We start from the raw sequence: 24,108 nt of genomic DNA on the forward strand, positions 1-24,108 counted from the left end.
CACGTCTTTTAATAACCCAAAGAAGAAGGAAGTGGACGAGGTATCGTACCGATCCACAGAGGCCATCGTAGTTCACTGGCAAGCTCGGTAGAAGGGAGGGTAGGTGATCCCCAAGGGGCCATAAGTGAAAGAGCGCTGCATTCTAAAATGTAACCACCTGATGTCGCTGTTTCTTTTTTCACGATCCCCAAATATTACACGCTTAACCTTTAACGAAGCCAGCTTGACCGTGCCCTAAATATGAAGGCTAGTTTCTTTAAAACGTTTACACGCTGGACCTTTAAGACAGTATGACACAAAATGGAAAGCCCGTGGAGAACTAAATTCCTTGTTTTTATTGGCAAAATAACAATTCCAACAAAATGACCAAACAGACATTCCCAAAAACTTGACGAACAACACAAGCGGTGACACAAAATCCCCGCTGTGAAAAGTCGAGCCTCACAGGTGAGACGGATGGTCGTTCCCTCCTGCTCTCCAGATCCTTGCTAAATGCATTAAAGCACTTAAGAAGTCGATTCGCGAGGCGCACCGCTCGCACGTGCGCCGCGGAGAAAGCCGAGAAGACTTTCCAGAACGTGGACGCCAGCTCTCAGTGACGGCGCCGCTCCAGTCGCTGCCAAATGGTCCTCGGCAACGTTGGCGGCCCGATCTGCTCGACGACCAAAAACGCTGTCTTTTTACATTAAGGGACCTTCGAAAGGATGATTAGCCCTCATGACGAGCCCATACTTTAACCCTTATTAATTGTCAAAGTCTCTGCGGTCCCAAAAATAGGAGATGTGAGATGAGACGTGCCACCCTCTCAATCAGCATTATGGCCAGTCGCCGTCTGTAGTCGGGGCCCCGTTATCGATCTCCCCTGCGCTCTGCAATCACTCATGAGCCTCTCTTGGCCCTCGTTTGGTTGAGCGCAGAACTGCCTCAAACTGGTGTTGTAGTCAAGACCGCACCGACCGAGACCAAGACATTATCAAGACTAGAGAGTATCGAGATCCAGACCAAACCGAGATGTTTGGGGTTCGAGACCAAGACAAGACCAAGACTTTAAATATCAAAGAAAAAAAAAAACAACAAAACGGGAAGAAATGACCAGTCTGTCTGGGTGTTACAAACAGAGCTTAAAATGACAGCAGCTGGATTCTTTTCTGTTATTATCGTGTCATTACAGTGTTGGCTGACTCTTGACTGGTCTCGATCAAAAACCCTGAGTCGGCCCAGTCCGAGACCAAGACACAGTAAAAATGCCTCCGAGTCCGAGACGAGACCCTTAAAAAGTGGTCTGTAGACCAAGACCAATCTCCAGTACTGCAACGCTACCTCAAACGGTCCCCCTTCCCATCTCGGCCGGGCCAATGAGCCTTTGCCGTTGCGATTCGTCTATTTCGCCACCGCAAATCGCTCACGAGAGCGACAGCCAAGCGGCCCTGCTCGCTGTAGAGGCCCGCAAAATTCTTTTCTCAGCCTCTGCTTCAAGTTTTTCTTTTTTTTTTTTTTTTTTTTGTGTTTTGCTTCTCTCCCAATTCTTCCCCCCACACCGTCGACAGACAACGGTCGCAATATCAAAGGTAACGAACTGCAGCCTGCCGGTGGTGCCGGTCACCTCCAGCGGAGATGCATTCTGCACAGAGCCTGCTTGCTGCATGCCCCCCCCCCCTTTTTTTTTTTCTTTCTACGACTGAGATCCGTGTTGAATGCAAACGCTTTGTGGCTTGCGGAACGCTTCGAAACAGTCCAACAAGAACGACTCGGACAGCCCGCGTACGCACGACCTTCCAAGAGCCCCCCCTCCCCCCAGCCACCACCCCCATTGCTTGGATACCCTGGGGAGGCTGAGAAGCGGGGGGGGGGGGGGGGATGCACGTGCTTGCATGAAGCAGCGTAGAACACGGTTGAATGAAATCAACGAAGCTCTACGAGATGAGATGGACGACGCCTCTCCGTCCTGGAGTTGCAACCACTGGTTCTCCCATTCGCCATCTCCCGACCAATCAAAAGAAACCCCCAGCCCCTCCACTGCTCTCCCATTCATATACCATTTGCTTGCCCCCTGCCGCGCCCTTTCACCTCTCCCTCCCCCCCTCATCGTGACGGGATACGCAGTGGAGGCGTAGCGGGTGCGTGTGCCGCATGCAACACGAGCACCGTTGCAGCGTGACGCTGACGTTCATCTCATCAAAGTGAATAGTTCAAAAAAATAATTGCGGGTGATATATCAATATTGATGTTTTGTATCGTAATATACATACATGCACAGAGCTCCCTGACAACAACCACAATGTGACATCCTAATTAATTGTTCTCAGTGTGCGAAATACCCGTCAATATATTGGGGTATTGAGGCTCCACCTCCTGATTGTTACTCAATACCAATCTACATTTCCTCAATATGCAGGAGGCCTATAATAACCTCGCAATATTTCATGGATGCAAGCCAAGACAATCTGCATAACAACACAGACACGCACACAAAACAAATAGTGATATATTTTTTTTTTAAATCCTTATTAGACAAGGGTGATTTTAAATACCTTTTCTTGACCATTAGTGAGAACGTTATATCATTGTTTTTTTTAGCGACTCCCTTTAATTTTGGCTTGGAGGCTTTCAGGGGGTCTTCTGGGTTCATTGGGGGAGTCCAGACCCCCCCCTGTATTTCGCACACTGATTGTTCAACCCCCCCCCCCCCTCAAAAGAAAAAACCCACCCAACCTTCCGTGGTTTCCCCTTTTACCTCCTATTTCTTCTCTTTCCTTCCCTGGTGTGCTAGTGTCTCGCTCCTGGATGGCGGGCGGTATGGCTTCAGCTTTTCCTCTTCGTTTTCTTTCTGTTTTTTAAAAAATAAAAAAAATCCTGCAGTGACGTGTCCCTTACTGTGGCATGCAGTCGGAGCTGTGCATGCAATCTGTCATCCTCAGCTGTCTGTTCCTCCGTCCTTGACTCTCAATCACCGTACTGAACTTTGTGAAAAAGGAAAAAAAAAAAACAAAGGTAATGGCGTCACCTCGGCTGGCTGGGCTGAGTCAGCGCTTCTCCCTCTCTCTTTTTCACTTTTTATTCCGCTCATTTGGTCGCACGTCACTTCTTGTCACGGCGCCGCCATTGTCGAGTCGTCGTACTGCGTCGAGGCGGCGACGCAACCTCGCCGATTTTGAGCGATGTGAATTTTTGGAGGCTGGAGTTATCGTTTCATCGGCCTTGCGTGGATGAACTGAGTGTTTACTTATTTATTTATTTATTCGCTGTGTGTGTGTGTGTGTGTGTGTGTCGTGCGTTGAATCATCCCCTTCTCACGCCAACAGTGTTCCTCATTAGTTTTTAATGAGAAACTGTGAAAGGCCCGTTCACTCCGGGCAGGTGGCGTGTGTGTTGCGGTGCGTGTCGTTATTGTGTGGTGTTTGAACTCACTCCACGCCGTGCACAGTGCCCATGTATCACAAGTACCGTGATTGAGCTCAAGACGGTTCTCCTGTCCCTCGCCACTCCCAGCAGCGGCTCGTCTCGCCGGAACCTAACTAGGCTGTTTTGTTTTCTCTGTGTGTGTGTGTGTGTGTGTGTCCATCCCACCCCTGAAGGACCACTCAGTCAGATCAAGTCCAGCCTGCTGGGCTCCACCTCCGACTCCAACCTCAACAAGTACAGCACCATCAACAAGATCCCGCTCATCACGCTCAACTTCTCGGAAGCCAACAACGAGAAGAAGTGCCCTTCCCCGCCGTCCTCGGAGAAAACCATCATCGCCCCCAAAGTCAAAGACCGCACGCACAACGTCACCGACAAGGTCACGCAGGTATGTTTCCCGCAAGAGCTCAACATTTAATAGTGGGGTCAAAAATGTTTTAAAAATGCAGCAGCAGAAAAACAGAGTAAGAGGGGGGGGGGGGCATTACTGGCCCAGAAAGACGAGAAGAAGACTGAAACAGGAGTGAAATTCCAAGTTGCGTCTTCAGCACCACGGACAGCGCCAGGCATCCGTCAGCACTGTTGGCTGCTGGTGTGATGCAGCGCAGCAGCGTTTCCAGTGTGCTGATCCAGTTTAGCCACAATCTAGCATGACTTTGTCTTGACTTTTTACAACAGGAAGCCATAAAACAGCCACTTTGTTTTTCATAACACGCCGTGACTCGTACATCCTTTCCCCTGTGTTTTATGATTGTACTGACACTGATTGTAAAAAACAGCAATTACCTGTTCAATTTAATTCTCATTTGTAGATATGTGTTCATGTTTGCCTCCATAATTATCCTCCTAAAAGTCCATGTGTTGTTACCCCTGCTACATTGTTGGAAGCCAATTAAAAACACAGTGGGGCCTGAAGCAGGTCTCTGGGCGTAGAGCTATAAACCATCAGGGGGAGTTGTGACCACCCTGGAAGAGGTACCGGGGCCCTTTGTGACATCAAGCAGTGCTGTTCCTTAGAGTATTAGCACACTTTAAAAAAAAATAAATGGAGTAAGCAGCAGGAGTGAATTAAGGACTTGGTGGATTGACGCTGGTGAATGGAAATGCGGTTTAATCCGCAACCTTTTCATAATAAGCAGTGGGCCATTACATCTCGCTCCTTTTCATTTGAATAATTCCAAACTCTGCTTGACTTACATGAAGACCTGAGAGGAGCAATGGCATCATTCAGCGGGTTGGCCAACGATCGTCACACTGAGTCCCAGTTGAACAGAGCAGAGCGACCAGTGAGGAAGTGAGCCGTTAAACCGTTAAACCACCACCTGCCTTCTCCGCTTGCCTCGGGCCTGTTAATTGAAACCGGTGGGGGGGGGGGGGGAGACAGACGGACGGACGGACAGACACTGCCACAGATAAAGCAGCGGCGTCGATCATCTGCACCAGATGATGTGGGATCAGCATGTTTTCTTCTCAAGTCGCTCGGCTTGGGAGGAGTGAGAGGTCATCTTGCCGACCACATCGCGGTCCGGGAGGTGGGGGTTGGGGGAGCAGTCGGGGGTCACCAGGGGACCGGACGTTAATGTGTTCCCTGGGGCAGGTGGGCTGTAACCCCCCCCCCCCCCCCCTCCCCCCCAAGCACTGATTAGGTCTCGGTTTTGCACTTTCCGCATTAACGGCGGAACAGACGGAGGGCGCGCAAATTAACCTCTGCTCGCGCTCCGAGGCCACGTCAGCTCGGGTGTGGGGGGATGGGGGGGGGGTTCATGAGGGGTGGTGGGTGGTGGCGGGCGGGGCCACAGCCGGCCGACGGCGCAGTTCCCTGACCTCTGCCATCGGAAATAAAGTCAAAGTCATCAGGCGAACTGCGACCAGGCTCTGCACATAACCGTTGACAGTGTGTTTATGGCACCAATACTGTCGGTTTTGTTCACCTGGAACATTTTATTTCAAGTCTGAAATATTTAAAGCAGGGCTGTCGAAGTTAATAACGCGTTAACTCGAACTCCTTTTAGCAGCACTCATTTTTTTAACGCACGGTTAACGGCTGGTTCACAACAGGGGCGGAAGCTGGCGCGTGAGCCTCAGCCCTCCTGTTCAGGCCGTGTTTTCACCGGCCGTGGAAGCGCCGCAATTAGCCGAAAAACGGAGCCCGCTTCCTTTCAGTGCCCTTGTAAACTCGAAGCGCTGCCCACCTCGTTTCGGCATCTGGTCTATTTTGTACGCGAGCCGCGAGCGATCCGCATCAAGCTGGACAGGAAGTCCAACAAACAAACACGAGAGAATCCGGTTAATTTTCAAAACAAAATACAGCGATTGCGGAAACGGTAAACTGTTAAACTGCTGTTAAAGGGCGAAGCCTTCCCGACGGTAAGTGTTTAAATTGTGACGGTTTCGTAGAGTTTGTTGTTTAGTCTCAACTCCAGCACCGCCCCGGCAAACTGAGGATGTGAGGCTCGGCAGCGACAACGAGTGTGACCAATCACAGCGAGTGGGCTGGGCGGGAGGCGTACCCGGGGGTGGAGTGAAGTAAAACAGACCGTGTTTTCGCGGGATGCAGTGAACGCGAGGAAACGAGCCGCGAGAGACGCAAATCTACAAAGCTTTCAGCGCGGAAAATCTTGTGTTGCTGCTCTGGAGGGATCAAATACAAAGGCCCGAAGATTAGTATAATAGGTCAACTTTAAGGTTTGAGGCTTGTTGTTTTTTTTGGAGAGTATCTGGACACAAGTATGTAATTGTTTTGGAATGCTCCAATAAAAATTAAAATAGATTATTTCCGCAAAGGAAACATATTTGTCCTCTCCAATTTTTCCTAGAGTATAAGAAACACAATACATATCTTGTAAAAGTTACATATAGAGCAGGATAATAAATTGGCAATTAATTTGCGATTAATCACGAGTTAACTCAGGACACTATGCGATTAATCGCGATTAAAACATTTAAACGACCGACAGTCCTATTTTAAAGCCATCTTGATTTCAGTCGTCGGTGCATGTGCTTTTCTCTCCTCCAATGACCGAGCATATTCTACTCTACACAGACTGGGGTCATCCCCCTCTGTCTGTTGAAGAAGGCAAACACACTGTATCTAGTAATTAATGTACTTTTGTAAATATGCTAGGATTACTAATTTACATCGTCTCTCCCGTAGTGCTGTTGTTTTTTTGTTTCTTTTCTTGAAACCCCCCCCCCCCCTCCCACCCACCGACGCATGACTGCGAGGAACACAAGGAAGCAGCAGATGTCTGGAAAGTGAGTCCAGACTCCCCCCGAGTTTATCTGAAGCCGTGATCAAGGCGCCCGAGCAGACAAGCTCTCATCTGGCCTTGGCTGCCGACCGACGCAGGCGCTTGCCATCAGCAGATGGAGGGTTTACCCCCAACGCTGGTCAGCGGAGAGGGAGAGAGAGAGAGAGAGATAGAGAGAGAGAAAATACCCTTTTGTCTAGCAGCTCAGGTCTCAGACGCACACATTCTCCCCTTAATATCTTACTTTCCATTTTTCACTCTCCTGGGACCCTTCGCCGGTAATTACGGAATTTGTCCATGCGGAGTCGTAACGGGGAATAATTGATAAGGTTGAAATGCACATTTGCATATGGTTTTGCGGGGAGGCTTTCGCACGTTCCACCAGGGAGGGTTTGTTCGCGCTGAGTTGTTGCGCCCAGCTTGAGTGGGCCCGCTTGAATAATTCAGGCGGGGATGTTTTATTTAGCGACAGTTTGGCAGCGATGCGCTGATCCATAGTTTGTCTTGCCGCCAGCCCGGTGACTCCTCCCAGCCTTCCCAGCAGGCCCCCCCCCCCCCCCCCCCCCCGGTGTGGGCCCGGATTTCCCATTCTGTTTGTATCAGCGGCACCACTCATCCTAAACCCCTCCGCGCACCACCCGTCCCTGGTTACGCACAATCCAATACTCCAAACGACCCAGAAATTAGACGCAAGCGTGTGCGATTGCAGGCATTTTAGGGGCTCCAACCCTTTGTGATGTCACCAAGGATCACCGATACCGCTCCCGGGTCAGTGGCATCTGCTCGTTTTAACAGCACTGTTGTTGTTTTTCTACTTCTGAACATGTGGTCGGTTCAGAAGTGGAGCTCGTAAACAGAATGCTAAATATGCGTTTTCCTGGAGTGCCCTATGTATGTATTTATTTATTTATTTATTTTTAGCCTGGCTTACTGAAATTGAGGATCGAAAAATACATTAAATGTAACTACATTCATGTGACAGTGATTCTGTACCTGCGCAAGTGAACATTGGAAAGAATTGAAGTTCATTTGAAAGCTGTCCCGCGTCAATGATCAAATGAGCATTTTGAAACGCCCTCGATTGAAATTGGCAGCCTTGCGGGGTGAACAGAACATGGCCCGTTTTGAGCCGTGTGGCTTCCTCCATCGATCGGAAAGGTCGACCGATGGAGGTTAAAAGCGTTTGACCCCGACATCTCGCACAGGTTCCCATGTACACCAATTCAATTACAAACGTCATGTTCCCCACCACCACCACCACCAACACCACCACCCTTACCCCCCCCCCCCCACACACACACACACACACACCTCCTCTGCTGTGCATCACGCTGATACACTCACCGAGGATTTCGGCCGGTACGCCAGGCGGCGATAAGGCCAAACATAAGTGATAAATAAAACGGTGTTGACTGTTTCAGTCTCCTGTGGCCGACGCGTCTGTGCCCTTGCAGGCTGTGCACTCGTGCTGTACCTCTTCCCCCTCGCTATCGAGGGACGCATGAATAGATGTGTCCCTCTGCTCGCACCTGTAATTACCTCTTAGTCAGAGACGCCACCGAACCCTCTGAATAGCGTTTGGGTTTCACCGCCGCGGGAACAACGGAACTGATGAGAGCGACGCCTCGCCTCGCCTGGCTCCGATCAGACGATGCAGCCGGCCCGTGGTGGGAAACATCGTCGTATCGTTGGAGGTGTTTTCTCTCATTATTCACTCACCTCTGCTCGTGTGGCTTCCTGTTCCTGCGCAGTGATGCGTCACTTGCACAAGTGATTAGCAACGCTTCCGACTGTAATACTAATTTCTTTTGTCAAATAGAAACTTCTCCCTTTACCGAATGCACATTATCCAATTTTTTTGTTTGAAATGATCTTTTTATGTGGAAAGGCAAATTTCCATTACATTAATTACAAACTTAGTCGTTCAAGGACATATAGAAAACGAAACAGAACAGAACTGGGAAGTGCACCACTACACAACATCTGAATATCACAAAAGGGTGTATAGGTTCATACATAGCACAAGCATTCGTATAAAATCAGATCTTAGTGACTTCAAGTCCTCAGTCCATTTGGTCCAGTTCTCACCAAACTTTTATTTCTCAACTTTGAGAGAATAAGATATCTTCTCCATTAAAATGTATCTCGTATTATCCACTGTTTTTCATCCCACATGCTTCATTATGTCTGATCATAAATTGGCTGGGTGACGCAAAATTGTTGTTTTGTTTTCGTTATTTTTGTTGATTGTTGATTACAAATTCCAAGCACTATACCCCAAGTCACCCTCCACTTAACAGCGTGAACTGGTTATTCTAGGGAATTGAAAATGCATGGTGGAGTTAATATGCTGGTGCCAAGCCGCGCCAGTCAGAAGATAGTCGGAGTGGAGTCGCACAGTGTGTGTGCAGCGCTGTTGTACAGTGCGAGTGCTGAGCCAGATTACCCATGCATAAGCAAACATGCTCTTTGCTTGACCCAGCCGTTCACTCATCCTTCATCGCACATTCAACAATGCAGAGGCAAGAAAACGTTCATTTGTGTTTTCTTAATCTTGCGAGTTCAATTTACATTTTACTGAAATGGGCCGACTTTCCCTTGAACCACATGCTTATCAATGTACTGCAGTAAAACTCAACTGCGGTTTACTCAATGTAGTTTTCTTTTTTGGAGGAAAAAAAAGTTCGAATATATGTTCTGTAAAGGCCAAACTGTTTATTAGTCCATCAGTGTCTCTTGCCAATTTTAGTTTAAACTGTCTCTTTCCTCAAGAGGTGGGCGATACTGGGAATTTTGCTATCAATCCAAGACTGATTTCAGCACTGTTATCTATACCTATACTTATCATGCGAGTACCACCCTGATACCAATACTCACCTTGGTATTGATACAGCCATCCCTTTCTGCTCTGACTCTGATACTCACCTTGGTATCAATATGGCCATCCCTCCCTCTACTCTGCGTCACTGCAGCAAAAAAAAAAAAAAAAATCACTGCCTGACTAACCTGTTGTTTGAATCTGTCTTGAGCGGGAGTTAATCTGCTGATGCCAAACTGCATCACTCAAGAGGTAGTCAGAGCAGATGCAGTATGTGCATCATGTACATCATGTGTGAATACTGAGCCTCAGCCAGACCACTCATGCATAAGCAAACGTGGCCTTTGCTTGACCCAGCTGTTCACTCATCCTTTATCGTACACACAGAAATGCATGTCAATGTTAATTTCAAATGTCACTTTTTTCTCGGGGTGGGTGATCCTGGGAAGCAAAGTATCGGATTGATACCAAAGTACCAAGTAAATATAGGGCGAGTAGCGGCAGTAACAAGTAAATACAGGGCTGGTAATACCGACACCAAGTAAATATAAGGCTAGTTGTACCGATACCAAGTAAACACTGGGTTAGTAGTGCCAATACCAAGTAAACACAGGTCTAGTAGTGCCAATACCAATACCTAGGTTAGAAGCACCAATTAATAAAACAATCCTATTTTACTACACACAAATTATTTAAGAAAAAGTGCTGATACCAATATCTAGTAAACACAGGGCTAGTAGTGTCGATACTAAGACTTTATATACACAGGGCTAGTAGTGCCGACCCCAAGTAAACACAGGCTTATTTGTGCTGTTACCAATACCTAGTAAACACAGGGCTAGTAGCGCCCATACCAATACCTAGTAAACACAGGGCTAGTAGCGCCCATACCAATACCTAGTAAACACAGGGCTAGTAGTGCTGATACCAATACCTAGTAAACACAGGGCTAGTAGCGCCCATACCAATACCTTGCGAAGTACAACTGGTAGAAGACCAAGAGTGGCCTGGAATACTACAACGCCACAGTCTTTTTGAAATTGAGTGAAGTGACGCAGAACCCTCCACCAGACTGTGATTTGCGTGGTTGCTCAATCCTCCATCCTCCTCCTCAGGTCCTCTCTCTGGGCGCGGACGTGCTGCCCGAGTACAAGCTGCAAACGGCGCGCATTGACAAGTGGACCATCCTCCACTACAGCCCCTTCAAGGCTGTCTGGGATTGGCTCATCCTGCTGCTTGTCATCTACACGGCCATCTTCACGCCGTACTCGGCCGCCTTCCTCCTCAACGACATCGAGGAGCAGCGGCGGCGCGAGTGCGGCTACTCCTGCTCGCCGCTCAACGTGGTGGACCTGATCGTGGACATCATGTTCATCGTGGACATCCTCATCAACTTCCGCACCACCTACGTCAACGCCAACGAGGAGGTGGTCAGCGACCCAGCCAAGATCGCCATCCATTACTTCAAAGGCTGGTTCCTCATCGACATGGTGGCCGCCATCCCCTTTGACCTGCTCATCTTTGGCTCGGGGTCGGACGAGGTAAGACTGGAGCTGATGTTGAGGATTTTGTTGTAAAAATGAGGGGATGAAGACTGATTCCTCGCGTTTGAGATTGGCCCCAAAATCACACTCTAGAATACATTTAATTTTTTTAAGCCCTCTGAAAATCACTCCAACACAATTCTTATCATTCTAGCACCATTAAGTTGCACTTTCCAACCACCCCGTCATTTTACCTGTGTCAGTCATTCAGCAGGAGGCCTGAATGACAGAATGAAATCATTTTTTTTATGGAGATCTAACACCTACTGCTTGGGTTTTGTTGACTCACAGGGCTTCGCCTGACACTCAACAGATTGGAGACCACTTGGTGCGTCCACTAACCTGCTACGCAATATAATAAGCATTGGCTGGCAGCCCCTCGATGCATTGTGGAATCCGGTGTGCAATATAATAAGAATTGATTGCGGGGGGGGGGGTGTTCAGTAATCTGGTATCCAGAATAAGGAGCGTGCAAGCATTTTACTCGTAAGCTCCAAAGTCACTGGGCCACACAGTGGACCGGAGCAGTAAGGAGCTGCTTTCCAAACCATTTGGAGGCAGTCCTCACTTCGTCTCACGCCCGTGCCAAAGTCTAAATGATTTATTTGGATTAGAGTCCCTCGTAAATTTGACCGCAGTCAATTCTTGTTCCTTTTAGCTCGTGACGCAGTCGCCCAGCAGTCACGCGTTCATCATCACTCTTCTCTGCCCAATGACTCCGCCGTCTGACCGTCGTGTCACAGCCAAGCGCTGACACGACGGCTCCCCTTGGTTGAACCATGTCTGCCTTGGAAGTGTTGAATTAAGGGGAGCTTTGCGACTCTTAACCCCTGTTAATGGACGGAGTCTTGACCGTTCTGTGATGCTCGCGAATGTGAGGGGATTGCGCGTAAAAATGCGAGCTTCATTTGCGCGAGTCACGACTTGGAGCCGGCTGCATCTGTGCGCTGGCTGTGAGAAGGTTCTCCGTGGTCGGAAGGCCAGCAGGTCGGAGAGTGACAGGTGCAGCTAGGGGAGCGGAATGGTCGAGCGCCGTGTACACACTTGTCGTACAGCTTTGATGAGCGCTGAGCGACGGGATCGACGGGAGCGGGAGCACGAGGAGAATAACAAAACGGTGTATTTTTAGACTCTCCAATCAGCAGCAGAGAACCCAAAAATAACCCTCGCCTGCGGTTTCAGCTGCTGTCTTGAAGGTGTGTGTGTGTGTGTGTGCGTGTATGTGTGTGTGTGTGTGTGTGTGTTCTTTTTTAGCACCCACTGCAGAGACAGGGACTATTTTTAGACATAATCTCATCCACCTGTGTTGCCTGGAAACCGTCTCGGATAAAAGGTTGAGTTTTTTTTTTGTTTTTCGTTTTTGTTTTCAGCCGATATCACATTAGTCGCGGCAAGTTAAATCCCCATGAGTGCTTCGCTTTGACGGTGCAAGATTTTTGCAACCAACGTGCAGAAGCAGCAGCAGCTGCGATCTACCAAACCGGTCATTCGAGCCGCGCCGTCATTTTCCTACCAACGTCCCTTCGGGATGAGACGGAACCATTTGCCTGTCGTGCCCAGCGCTGTTCAAACATGAGGTTATTGCAAATGACGGAGGTTAAATGAGAATTGAAATGTTGTTGTTTTTCCGTGTGAATCTAATTGTGTGGCATCCCAGTTTCACCTGATTTGAAAATTAAAAAAACAAAGTTAAACACGTGACTTGGCTTGGTTCTCTGGCTGACTGGTGGCAGATGGCCACCAGCTGTCTCCCACACAGCTGGTTGGCTGGCGGCGGGAGTTTTTAGCCTCCCTCGGCAACGCCTCCGACTTACTGTAAGCCCCCCCCCCACCCTCGACACCCCCCCAGATTTTAATCAATGCAGCCCATCGCCGGCGTCACGCCGCGCCATTCATTCGCACCTCGGCGGCGGCGCGCTGACTGATGGCGGTGATTGGGAGGTGAGATCTGGCCCCGATGGAAGCTATTTAATGGACCTGTCAGGAGCAGGCACGACCCTCTCCATCACCCTGACCGAGTCCCCCCCGCCCCACCCCTCCCCCGTCGGGAGGCACATTTCCTTAAAGAAACAAACACAAAGAAGCAAACAACAACAACAACAACAGCAGCAGCAGCAGCCACAGACTTCCTGCTTTACTTGTAGTGCCTCCACTGGCCTGCAGGAGGCCCCGGAATGACCCAGACGAAGGGCGGCGGCGGCGGCGGCGGCTGTGATTTCCCTCAGGGGATCATCGGGCTAATTGTCACGCTTGAAAGGCAGCGGTGGCAGCAGCGGGGGGGACCTTTTGGCGTTCTCCGAGTCCTGGAGCAAGTTTGTAGTTTACACATCGCGCAACACCCACTACAACAACAACAAACAGCAAGGCTGTGCGCCGGCCCCCCTTTCAATCTCCTCCCACTCCTCTGCGCGCTGAGTCGGCGCCACTTGAAAATTGCCATGGCAGCAATTTAAAGGCTCTAATTGCAACGGAACTGAGTGTCAGGAGGGGGGGGGGGGTTTTGTCTCCCCATCGACTAGAACAGTCCAAACCAAGCTGCTGACGGGTTTTTGTTTTTTTGTTTTCAGAGAGCTGATTTTTCTTCCATCAAGCAGTTTCATCCTGGTCCAATGGAATGAATCACCAAACTCCCTTTTTCTCCCCCCTCCCCTCCCCCTGGTGGTGCTTATTTGCATCGTCAACCTGTTTACACTGAGCCGCCACACACACACACACACACACACACACACACACACACACACACACACACCCACACCCCACCCCACCCAATGATGCATGTAAACCACAGGCGTGATGGCGAGACCTTATCTGTTCACACCAGCGGGAACGATGGGGCGTCTGGTCGCTCGCTGTCGATGAGACGACGCCGTTCCCCGGCTGCATATGTTTCCCAGCCTCTCATCCAAAGGAGATCTCTCGCCGTGGCCCTGATCCCTGACCTCTGACCCCCAACCCTGCGCACTCCGTCAGAGGAGACAGTCCGCTTGTTCACTTTGATCAGTGAGACGAACTAGCTCGATTTGTTAAAAACCACATTGTGCGTGTTTGGAGGATGCAGCTCTGTGTGTGCGAGCTGTCGCCCAAAAAGCTGTTCAGTATCCATTTTAAAACAGCGGGGCTTTACTTTGAAGGGACAAATTCCCTCATCCAAGGATGATCGGAAGGAGAATGGAAGCTTTATATGCAATGTTGATCTAAGTTTACCTCAGCTTTGCACATTGAGGACAAAGTCCGAGAGCACTTGCACACTCCAAGTGTGGCCTATGCAGAGGTGTAGCTTTGATTTTCGTGTTCTAATTCCTCTTCACTGACATAAACATGTGTATGGGTCCAGGGTGCATCACTTGGTACATTCAGATTTACATTAAATAAGATTGAGGAAGATGATGCAACACTTGTTAGCCGTAAATCAATAATCGTTTGCTTTCTTTCTTTTTACTTTGTATTGCTTCCAAGACTTTGATCGCTCGCTTGCCCCTCTCGCTCTCTCTCTCTCTCTCTCTCACTTTCTCTTTCTCTCCCTTAGACCACCACCCTCATCGGCCTGCTCAAAACAGCCCGCCTCCTGCGGCTGGTGCGGGTGGCCCGCAAGCTGGACCGCTACTCGGAGTATGGCGCCGCCGTCCTCATGCTGCTCATGTGCATCTTTGCTCTCATCGCCCACTGGCTGGCGTGCATCTGGTACGCCATCGGCAATGTGGAGAAGCCTTACCTGGAGCACAAGATCGGCTGGCTGGACAACCTGGGCGTGTCCATCGGTAACTGAGCTTTACTGTCATTTTCTTTCCTATTTTACTTTATGTATATATGCAGATTTGACTGGGCTTCCTGACCGCTATTAGACGACTCCTTAAAATAAAATAATATAGAAAAACACAGAAAAGAAAACCAGTGACCTGTTTGAAAAGGAGTGAGAAGAAGCATGGCTTTCTAACTCTCACCCCTTTCCCCCCAAAAAAAGGATATTTCATATATATATATATATATATATATATATATATATATACATATATATATATATATATATATATGTATACAGTTGTGTTCATAAGTTTACATACCCTGGCAGAATTTATGATTTCTTGGCCATTTTTCAGAGAATATGAATGATAACACAAAAACCTTTCTTTCACTCATGGTTAGTGCTTAGATGAAGCCATTTGTTATCAAACAACTGTGTTTACTCTTTTTTCCATCAGAATGACAACAGAAACTACACAAATGACCCTGATCAAAACTTTACATACCCCAGTTTTTAATACGGCTTATTGCCCCCTTTGACATCAATGACAGCTTGGAGTCTTTTGTGGTAGTTGTGGATGAGGCTCTTCATTTTCTCTGATGGTAAAGCTGCCCATTCTTCTTGGCAAAAGGCCTCCAGTTCCTGTGAATTATTGGGCTGTCTTGTATGAACTGCACGCTTGAGATCTCCCCAGAGGGGCTCAATGATATTGAGGTCAGGAGACTGAGATGGCCACTCCAGAACCTTCACTTTCCAACTCCTACTCATTCATATTCATATAACGTTCATATATACATATACCTACACACATACGTATATACACATACACATACAATCACGTTCACGTATGCTCATCCGTTTACCATCAGTATGTAATAAATGATGCATGATAATCAACAGTAATCAGTCAGCCGTAGTGCATGATGATCAAAATGTACCATTATTATCCCTCGTAACTGTGAAACAATCCATTTTTGTGCTTTTTTTTTTTTTTTTCATTGATTGATATTTGGACTTTGCTTGATTTTTTTCACTGAAATTGTTCCACACCTGAAATAGATATGCAGAAACTTGACGAGGTTGTTTGTGTGTATCATCAAGTTTAAACGTACTTTATCTTTTACTTTGTTGAAGTCCACTGCCACACAAATTCACTGTCAGTGCTGAAAAACATACTAATAAAAGACAAAAATGGTACATTAACAACAGTAAAGACAAACCAATAGAGTCAACAAACAAACAAACAAAAAAACAACACAAAACACAGGACATGTTATTTTTTTGCCTCTTCCAGGGAAAAAGTACAACTACAGCGACCCCAGCTCGGGTCCGTCCATCAAAGACAAGTACGTGACGGCGCTCTACTTCACCTTCAGCAGCCTGACCAGCGTGGGCTTCGGGAATGTCTCCCCCAACACCAACTCGGAGAAGATCTTCTCCATCTGCGTCATGCTCATCGGCTGTGAGTGCAGCCCCAATAGGAGAATCCTTAAGACAAATGTGTGTGTGTGTGTGTGTGTGTGTGTGACTGTTTTGCGATTGTGACTGAAAGCGCTCGCTCTCTCCCAGCCCTGATGTACGCCAGCATCTTCGGCAACGTGTCGGCCATCATCCAGCGGCTCTACTCGGGCACGGCCCGCTACCACCTCCAGATGCTGCGGGTCAAAGAGTTCATCCGCTTCCACCAGATCCCCAACCCGCTGCGCCAGCGGCTGGAGGAGTACTTCCAGCACGCCTGGACGTACACCAACGGCATCGACATGAACATGGTAGGAAAAACTTCTTGTCTTCCTGTGCACCTCAGCCTCATGTTGTTTTTCCAGTCGCCGCTGCGTCTTCTCTTCTCCTCCCCTCAATCCTCAATGTGGAAAAAGTCTGGCTATGTCACCGGCGTAGCATAATGTTTTTACTACTCCAGTAATACTGTGCAGCGGTCGCCCATGATGCTGTTCATGGTACTTATATCAGTTTGTCTTTTCCATGTCTGCCTCTTGTCAAACGGAATGACTGCCGCCACTCTGGTAAGAGCAGGAGGTACATGTGCAACACAACCAATGTTCATTGAATGCTCCCTCACTTGGTAGATTTTTTTTTCCCATCTAGCTGTTTCCAATGCCAATGGCAACAGAAAAAAACTGCATGTTATTCGAGGACGCGTTCTCCCAAGTGTCTGTCACACACCTGCTTCACACGTACGTGGGTATTTTTAAATACATGTTGTTGTTTTTTTGTTTTTTTTATCCCAAGTTTAAAAATACACCCGTCGCCGTGCACGTGGACGACAAACGAGAACGAGAAGCAACTCGGCTCACATCCGACCGCCAGCCATCACCATGCGTTACTGGAAATGACAACAGTGCAGCGGTAATGGCGAAGCATAAGGACAGGGCCCCAAGGAGAAAAAGCTAGCTGCTGCCTCTTGACCTCAGTGTGGATGTGTGTTCAAATTACTGCTGGAAAGATTAAATAAGACGATAACACATAAACAAAGACAATTCACAGTCTGATGATACAACAGTGTGAGACAATCAACTGTACAAAACTGTAAAAGGTTTTGTTTGTTTTGTATGGTTTTGTTTTTCTATCTAAATATGAGACCGCGCTACCGTTGTCGTGCTGTTGTTAGCATCCTGACCGTTGGCTGCCGTTTGCTGTTTACTGACGCTGTGTCCTGTGGGCCGAACAAGTAAACAGTGTAATAATAAGCTGAAGACTTCATTCAAACTGGTCGCCGACACATGAACAAAATCTGCACGCCAAGGACTTTTCTTCACTGTGCAGAGAAAACAGTCAAGATGTGCTTCACAATTAAGCGAACACTTTAGTGTTTCATGAAAACCATTCCTGATTAATATGTAATTGAAAGTGATGGAGAGAATGCCAAGCATGCAAAATTCTGTGTGAACACACTAGAAGGCGGCAGTTCTGAAGAGCCCAAAATACAAACCATGATGCTTTTTTGACTCTTCCAAGGTTAAGCACACAACTAAGTATGAATATTATGCAAATCTTTTATTTAGAAATGTTTGCATTTTTTAGCAATTTTTTTTAAAGCACATTGAAGGCAATGACTGTCAGAGCCATCCTTAGCCAACCTTACAAACCTTATGATATATATATATTTGTACATATATATATATATGTATACATTTTAACAATACCCACATGCGTGCAGAAAAGGTCCCGACACGGAGAGAACCGGCAGGCCGCACTCATTTGTCCGTTTTTATTATTTCTCCTTTTGTCCCAGCTAGACCTGCACGCGGTCTGCCTCACCGTCGCCCCCTATTATTTGCATGCAATCTGTGTATTCAAACGAGCTCCCAACCTCCGTCTGGTTCTAGAGACAGAGTGAATCGCCTCACCCGGGGCACTACTGCCAGGTTTCCCCGCTCAGCCGGAAGCGGCTCGGCAGCAAACGTGCTCTTGCCAAATGTTGTTCAGTCTTTCCTTTCCAAATCTACCAATCTTAATTTTATCATTTTTTTTTTTTTTTATCTTTGTTCCAATTGAACAAAAAAATATGCCGTTCGCGCCTGTAGGGGGAAATAAATGGTACCGTGTTTTTTTGTTTTCCTGTGTTGGTGTCGTTGGCGTGACGTGACGGCGAGAAGAAACTTTCCTCTCGTCCCCTTTGTTAAATGTTCCCGAAGCTCCACCCCCTTCCCCACCCCACCACCTCCACCCCCTGGTCCCCCAGTTTGTGTTTGAGTCAGTGGTTTGACTGTGTGCTCCTCCAGCTTCTCATTGTTCTGCTAATTAGCTCTTTTGTCAGCACTCACGACATGTTTGTCTTTAAAGGGTAAGTGTAAAATAAATTCAATCTTTTGTCATTTCAACAGTCCCTGGCGGGTAGCAATAATCAACACGGCTGCTTGTGTGAACACTTTGGAGTAGAGCTGAAACCATTAAATTGCTTAATTGAATTGAATTGATTAAAAAGCCGTTACATATATTTAATGAATACATATATATATATATATATACATATGTATAGAGAGACAGAGAGACATTTATATATTTATAAGTCATAATTTTACTTTTGTAGTTTTTGTGGTTGTTGTTTCAGCTGCTTCCAGAATAAAGGACAAGTCATCATTTTCACTATATATGATTTAGCTAAGAAAGGATTTGATAGCAAAGCAAGCAAAGGCATGACACACACCTAAGGTTTTCCAGTTTGTGCCGTTGTTCATCCGCAAACTCTCCGTCTCTAAATGTTGCCTCTCATCTCTTGTCGGTTGCCAAAGTTGCCCAAAGGCTTCGACGACCCACTGAACCGTCAAGACACGGCCGGTTTCGTTTTGTCGTTTGTTTTGGCTTTGTTTTTAAGAAAAGGTTTTGAGAAGAAGGAAAGAACACAAGTGGCAATTGTGGTTAATTCTCTCCGGGATTCCCAACAATTCGACCCGCGACTCGCGCCGACAAAAAACAAAAATTCCGACTCGCTTTCCAAACCCGGCCGCTCGCGCCCGTGCATGTGGACACGCCACCTCGTCCCCTTCCTCGACCCGCCTCCGTCCTTCCGCTCTGACCCTGTGTTCTGACGCCCAGGTGCTGAAGGGTTTCCCGGAGTGCCTGCAGGCCGACATCTGCCTCCACCTCAACCAGAGCCTGCTGCAGGGCTGCAAGGCCTTCCACGGCGCCACCAACGGCTGCCTCCGCGCCCTGGCCATGAGGTTCAAGACCACCCACGCGCCCCCCGGTGACACGCTGGTGCACAGCGGCGACGTGCTCACCGCGCTCTACTTCATCTCGCGCGGCTCCATCGAGATCCTCAAGGAGGACGTGGTGGTGGCCATCCTGGGTGAGTCGGCCGGGGTCGCCCGAGAGGGCGGAGGTGGCAAGCAAGAGAACGGCTCTGAACATAGATTTAAAACAGAGTGGTTATTTATTTATTCGTTTTATTCTTTAATTCATTCATTTGTAACAGAAAATAACAATTCAATGTTAAAAAAAAAAAAATGTAATTCTAAATCTAAAATGAAAGGGAGCAGAAAGAAGAATAAATCATTTTATTTAATCTGCTCCTTTATCCCAAGAAATTATTTTACAAAAAAACGGTCTAGTTTACTTAATACCATTCATACAACAACAAAAAGGGTTTGTACCATTCATGACAATGGGAACGGTAATCAAGCGTAACCAGCGTCTTTCATTATATTTCCTTAACAAACTGGCTGTATATAAAGTTATAGTTTAATCAGAGGAACTAACAGCGGAATTATAAGCTGTCAATTGAACTTAATTTAATTTAAATGAGACTAATCTGCAGTGTCGATGTCAAACATGACTAGCAAACACTTGTTTGTGTGCTTCTTATTAGTCTTAGTCTGAGTCCAAACACCCCCCACGTCGATATGTCACTCACCTTTTTTTTTTCCCAATAAATCTGCTGCTGCTGCAGAGTTTCCGCTTCTACCACTTGCTCTTCAAGTCAGGAAGCCCTCGACTGTCTGAGTCACTCTGGACTTGACAAGGACGATCAGGCGACGGCAGCTCGGTTAACTTTGCGTGAACTGCAGACGGAGGCGAGCGGGTGCTGGCTTACATAAAGACGGCTTGTGAATTGTGCTGCCAAGCTCCCTGTTGGCTACGTTATAATAACTCACATCAAAGGACATCGTGATTGGCGCCGCCACAGCCTCGGGGATGGGGGGGGGAGGAGGGGGGGGCTAGAGCATCTGTTTTGGTGAGGAGAGGAAGAGCGCGTGATTGCTGTGGAAGAGAGATGGAGTAGACTGAGTGGGTGGGGCCTAAGGAGAAGTGATGGCGGGATGGCGGGGGGGGGGGGGTGGAGGGCAGTAAGCACGGCGGGGCAGTTTGAGGAATTCAGGAGGGAGGCAAAGTGGCACCGGCTGCATTCCAAATATTATGGCAGTAAATCTGGCCTCCAGCAGGTGCACCTTACCCCACAACACCCCACACCCACCCCCCCACCCCACTCCCCCTGCAGCCAATAAGGTTTGGAAGAGCGGCGGCGACACAATAGGGTCACGCCGAACAAGAGGCGAGTGGATGCAGAGCTAGCAGGTTTGCACGCAACTGCTGAACAGTCAGTTTTCACCAGCAGCCAGTTGTGGTTTCAGACTTCATAGAAGCGCCAATTCAACTCCAGGTGCCGAGCGCCTGATGTGTATAAACTGGCCAGTTGTGCACAGTACTGTATATTCTAAAGGGTTGCGTACTGCTTCTGCAAAGTAATTGTGTCCTCGGTTATACACAAACTGGTAAAAGCGCCACGCGTTGAAGGAGCTGGTGCCTTGATTGTTTTTTGTTGCGGGGGGGGGGGGGGGCAGACGCCAGCAGGGGGCAGTGTGGAGTGCACATGCATTGTCCAGTTAAACTCCAACTAAGGCGTATTCATGAAGGAGAAATTCCAATTCCAAGTTGCATTATCTGGGTGTCTTAATCAGAGTTCTCCAACTCCGATTTATGTCAGACTAACGCGTTTACATGCACTTCAGTTGTCCAGTCATAGTCGCACTGGCTGCGCTTGCATGGCCCCTTGAATCGCGCAAAACCTAAATATCGCAATAAAAAACTGGTAATGAAAGCAACTACGCTTGGAAAAACCTCTCAAATATCGCAAAGAGGTTTTCATGAGGTGGTTTTTCAGACGGATCGATCGAGAGGTACATATCGCAAAAGTGTCATAGAAACACTTTTTTCGCATTTACATGTTAGCGGACGTGACGTACGGCCTCATGTGACCAGTTCACTTTAAGTGAAAATGGGCCTTTATGTTTGGACGGAGGAGGAGACGGAATATTTTTTCAAAGACACCGGAGTCTCGTGGGACGAGATTCTACGAGAATTATGAAATTGTCAAAATATCTAAATATCGCTTTTATTTTACGAAAAACTATAATGGAAACGCAGCTACTAAGGCAATAGTTTGGTTTTCTCCAGTGTCATGTAAACATAGTGACCGCAATGTGTTGCACTGCACCACCACCAGGTGGCGCGGTGTACTTGCAGCGAGCTCCGGAGGAGCCAAATTAAAGGTCCCATCCTCCTCTTCCTCCCCCTCCTGTCTCGTGTTTGGCCACTGTTTGCAAAATGAGAGTGTGAGTCGCCATCACAGTGGGAGGCAATCAGCCTCCGAGAGGCTATAAACTGAGGGCTGGATAATCAACACTGTTTCCCAGCAGTGGATGGAATGTCTGTTTTTAATTTGTCTTGTGAAACTGCTCCACTGGACCCTGGGATTAAAAATAACAACAAAGTTGTGGAAATTATCGCAACGCAACACGACATCAACGATATTAACTGTCCTTTCATTTCACATTCGTAATGAATGACTTTTTTCTATTATAGAAATATATATAACTATTGTGCTAATGGAACCTTAATATGAAAAGAAAATTAAACAAATTGAAAATTAGCATTTTTTTCTGAAATGTTTTCTGCTGTAGGAAGCGCACGGCTGGCCGAGTCAAGACATCAATAAGAAAGGCACAAATTTGCCGTTGCCAACGAGACGGCGGGCGTCAAAACTGATCATTGGGAATTTCACTGGTTGAGAATTTAATAATTTCATAACGTCTGAATGGGAGTCATCAGCATAGCGACAGAATCAGCCGCCCTGCTAATAATGAACCTCTTTGTGTTTACACAAAACTGATTGAAATGACTGGTAAGCTGTGAGCTAACACACGCCTCTCCTCCTCCACCTCCTCCTCCTCTTTCTCCTCCTCCACCTCTCCTCCTCTTTCTCCTCCTCCACCTTTCCTCCTCTTTCTCCTCCTCCTCTTTCTCCTCCTCCACCTCCTCCTCCTCTTTCTCCTCCTCCACCTTTCCTCCTCTTTTTCCTTCTCCTCTTTCTCCTCCTCCACCTCCCCCTCCTCTTTCTCCTCCTCCACCTCCTCCTCCTCTTTCTCCTCCTCCACCTCTCCTCCTCTTTCTCCTCCTCCACCTCCTTCTCCTCTTTCTCCTCCTCCACCTCTCCTCCTCTTTCTGCTCCTCCACCTCCTTCTCCTCTTTCTCTTCCTCCACCTCTCCTCCTCTTTCTGCTCCTCCACCTCTCCTCCTCTTTCTCCTCCTCCACCTCCTCCTCCTCTTTCTCCTCCCCCACCTCCTCCTCCTCTTTCTCCTCCTCCACCTTTCCTCCTCTTTCTCCTCCTACACCTCCTCCTCCTCTTTCTCCTCCTCCACCTTTCCTCCTCTTTCTCCTCCTCCTCTTTCTCCTCCTCCACCTCCCCCTCCTCTTTCTCCTCCTCCACCTCCTCCTCCTCTTTCTCCTCCTCCACCTGCTCTCCCCAGGCAAGAACGACATCTTCGGCGAGCTCATCCACCTCTTCTCCAAGCCGGGGAAGTCGTGCGCCGACGTGCGGGCACTGAGCTACTGCGACCTGCACACCATCCAGAGGGACGAGATCCTGGAGGTGCTGGACATGTACCCGGAGTTCGCCGACCACTTCCTGGCCAACCTGGAGCTGACCTTTGACCTGCGCGATGAAAATGCCAAGGTGGGGCCGGAAGTGGTCACTTAGCGCGTTAGCTTGAAGTGTAAGGCTGGGATGGATGAGTGCATCAAAGTCACCGCGATCTCCCCTCCACTTTGTCTGCAGACGAGCAGCCTAGGAGGCGACTGCAACCAGTGTCCCGGACGAGTCTCCTACAAGAGGAAGCAGTCGTCAGGTCAGTAACATCGACCCGCACCAACATCCATCCATGAGTCACAAACGTCTCCACAACTGCAACAGTTCTGTCAGCATCCGCTGGCTTCCATCCGTCACATCCTCACATTACTGCTGGAAACTTTACAGCAGCCATTCTCTACTTTATTTAATGACAAGTTCAAATAAAATTATTTCATTGGCTGCGTTTTCATGACAGTTTTTTTTTGCAAAATCAAAGCGATACTTAAACAACGTACAAATGTAATTTGCAGGTTGTTTCCATGACGGGAATTATGTTTGTTTTTGTTTGTTTACATTTGTTTGCTGTCAAGAATGACACTGGTAAAAAAAAAAAAAAATATTCCGTCTCCTTCTCCATCCAAACATAACGTGACTATTTTCACTTGAAGGGAACTGGTGTCACATTACGTCTGCTAACGTGTAAATGCAAAAAAAGTGTTTCCATGACACTGATGCGAGACCTCTATATCGATACTTCTGAAAAGCCACCTCATGAGAGCGTCAAAACCTTTGAGCCATATATATTCCAGGGGTCATGGAAACGCAGCTCCTGGGAAGACAGGAAGTGTTGATCAGAAAGAGGGAAAGTGATTCAGTCCCTAGCTGCACCGGTTCTTTTTTCTTATTGTGTTCTAGATTTTTCGGACCTATCATACCTTCAATAATACTTGTCAGCAAGTGCAGCTGATTTATATTTCTGCTTTTC

The 24,108-nt window shown here is 47.8% G+C and overlaps 1 protein-coding gene across 4 annotated transcripts in view; it reads left to right on the top strand.

Annotated features, from left to right (window-relative positions):
• LOC142903594 (voltage-gated inwardly rectifying potassium channel KCNH7-like) overlaps window positions 1–24,108 on the top strand; it is a 63,202-nt gene that overhangs the window by 32,620 nt on the left and 6,474 nt on the right. The window contains exons 5-14 of one of the 4 annotated variants that reach the window (XM_076049314.1): window positions 1,548–1,568; window positions 2,771–2,794; window positions 3,576–3,790; window positions 10,587–11,012; window positions 14,542–14,773; window positions 16,052–16,219; window positions 16,327–16,526; window positions 19,312–19,564; window positions 23,023–23,228; window positions 23,331–23,400. In XM_076049314.1, coding sequence (XP_075905429.1) covers window positions 1,548–1,568; window positions 2,771–2,794; window positions 3,576–3,790; window positions 10,587–11,012; window positions 14,542–14,773; window positions 16,052–16,219; window positions 16,327–16,526; window positions 19,312–19,564; window positions 23,023–23,228; window positions 23,331–23,400 — 1,815 coding nt within the window. The remainder of the gene's footprint in view (window positions 1–1,547; window positions 1,569–2,770; window positions 2,795–3,575; window positions 3,791–10,586; window positions 11,013–14,541; window positions 14,774–16,051; window positions 16,220–16,326; window positions 16,527–19,311; window positions 19,565–23,022; window positions 23,229–23,330; window positions 23,401–24,108) is intronic. The other 3 variants (XM_076049315.1, XM_076049316.1, XM_076049317.1) reach the window with 3 other exon arrangements.

This window comes from Nelusetta ayraudi, unplaced genomic scaffold (genome assembly GCF_046127955.1).
Source record: "Nelusetta ayraudi isolate G7.1 ecotype Tasmania unplaced genomic scaffold, CSIRO-AGI_Nayr_v1 ptg000114l, whole genome shotgun sequence".
NCBI classification, from domain to species: Eukaryota; Metazoa; Chordata; class Actinopteri; order Tetraodontiformes; family Monacanthidae; genus Nelusetta; species Nelusetta ayraudi.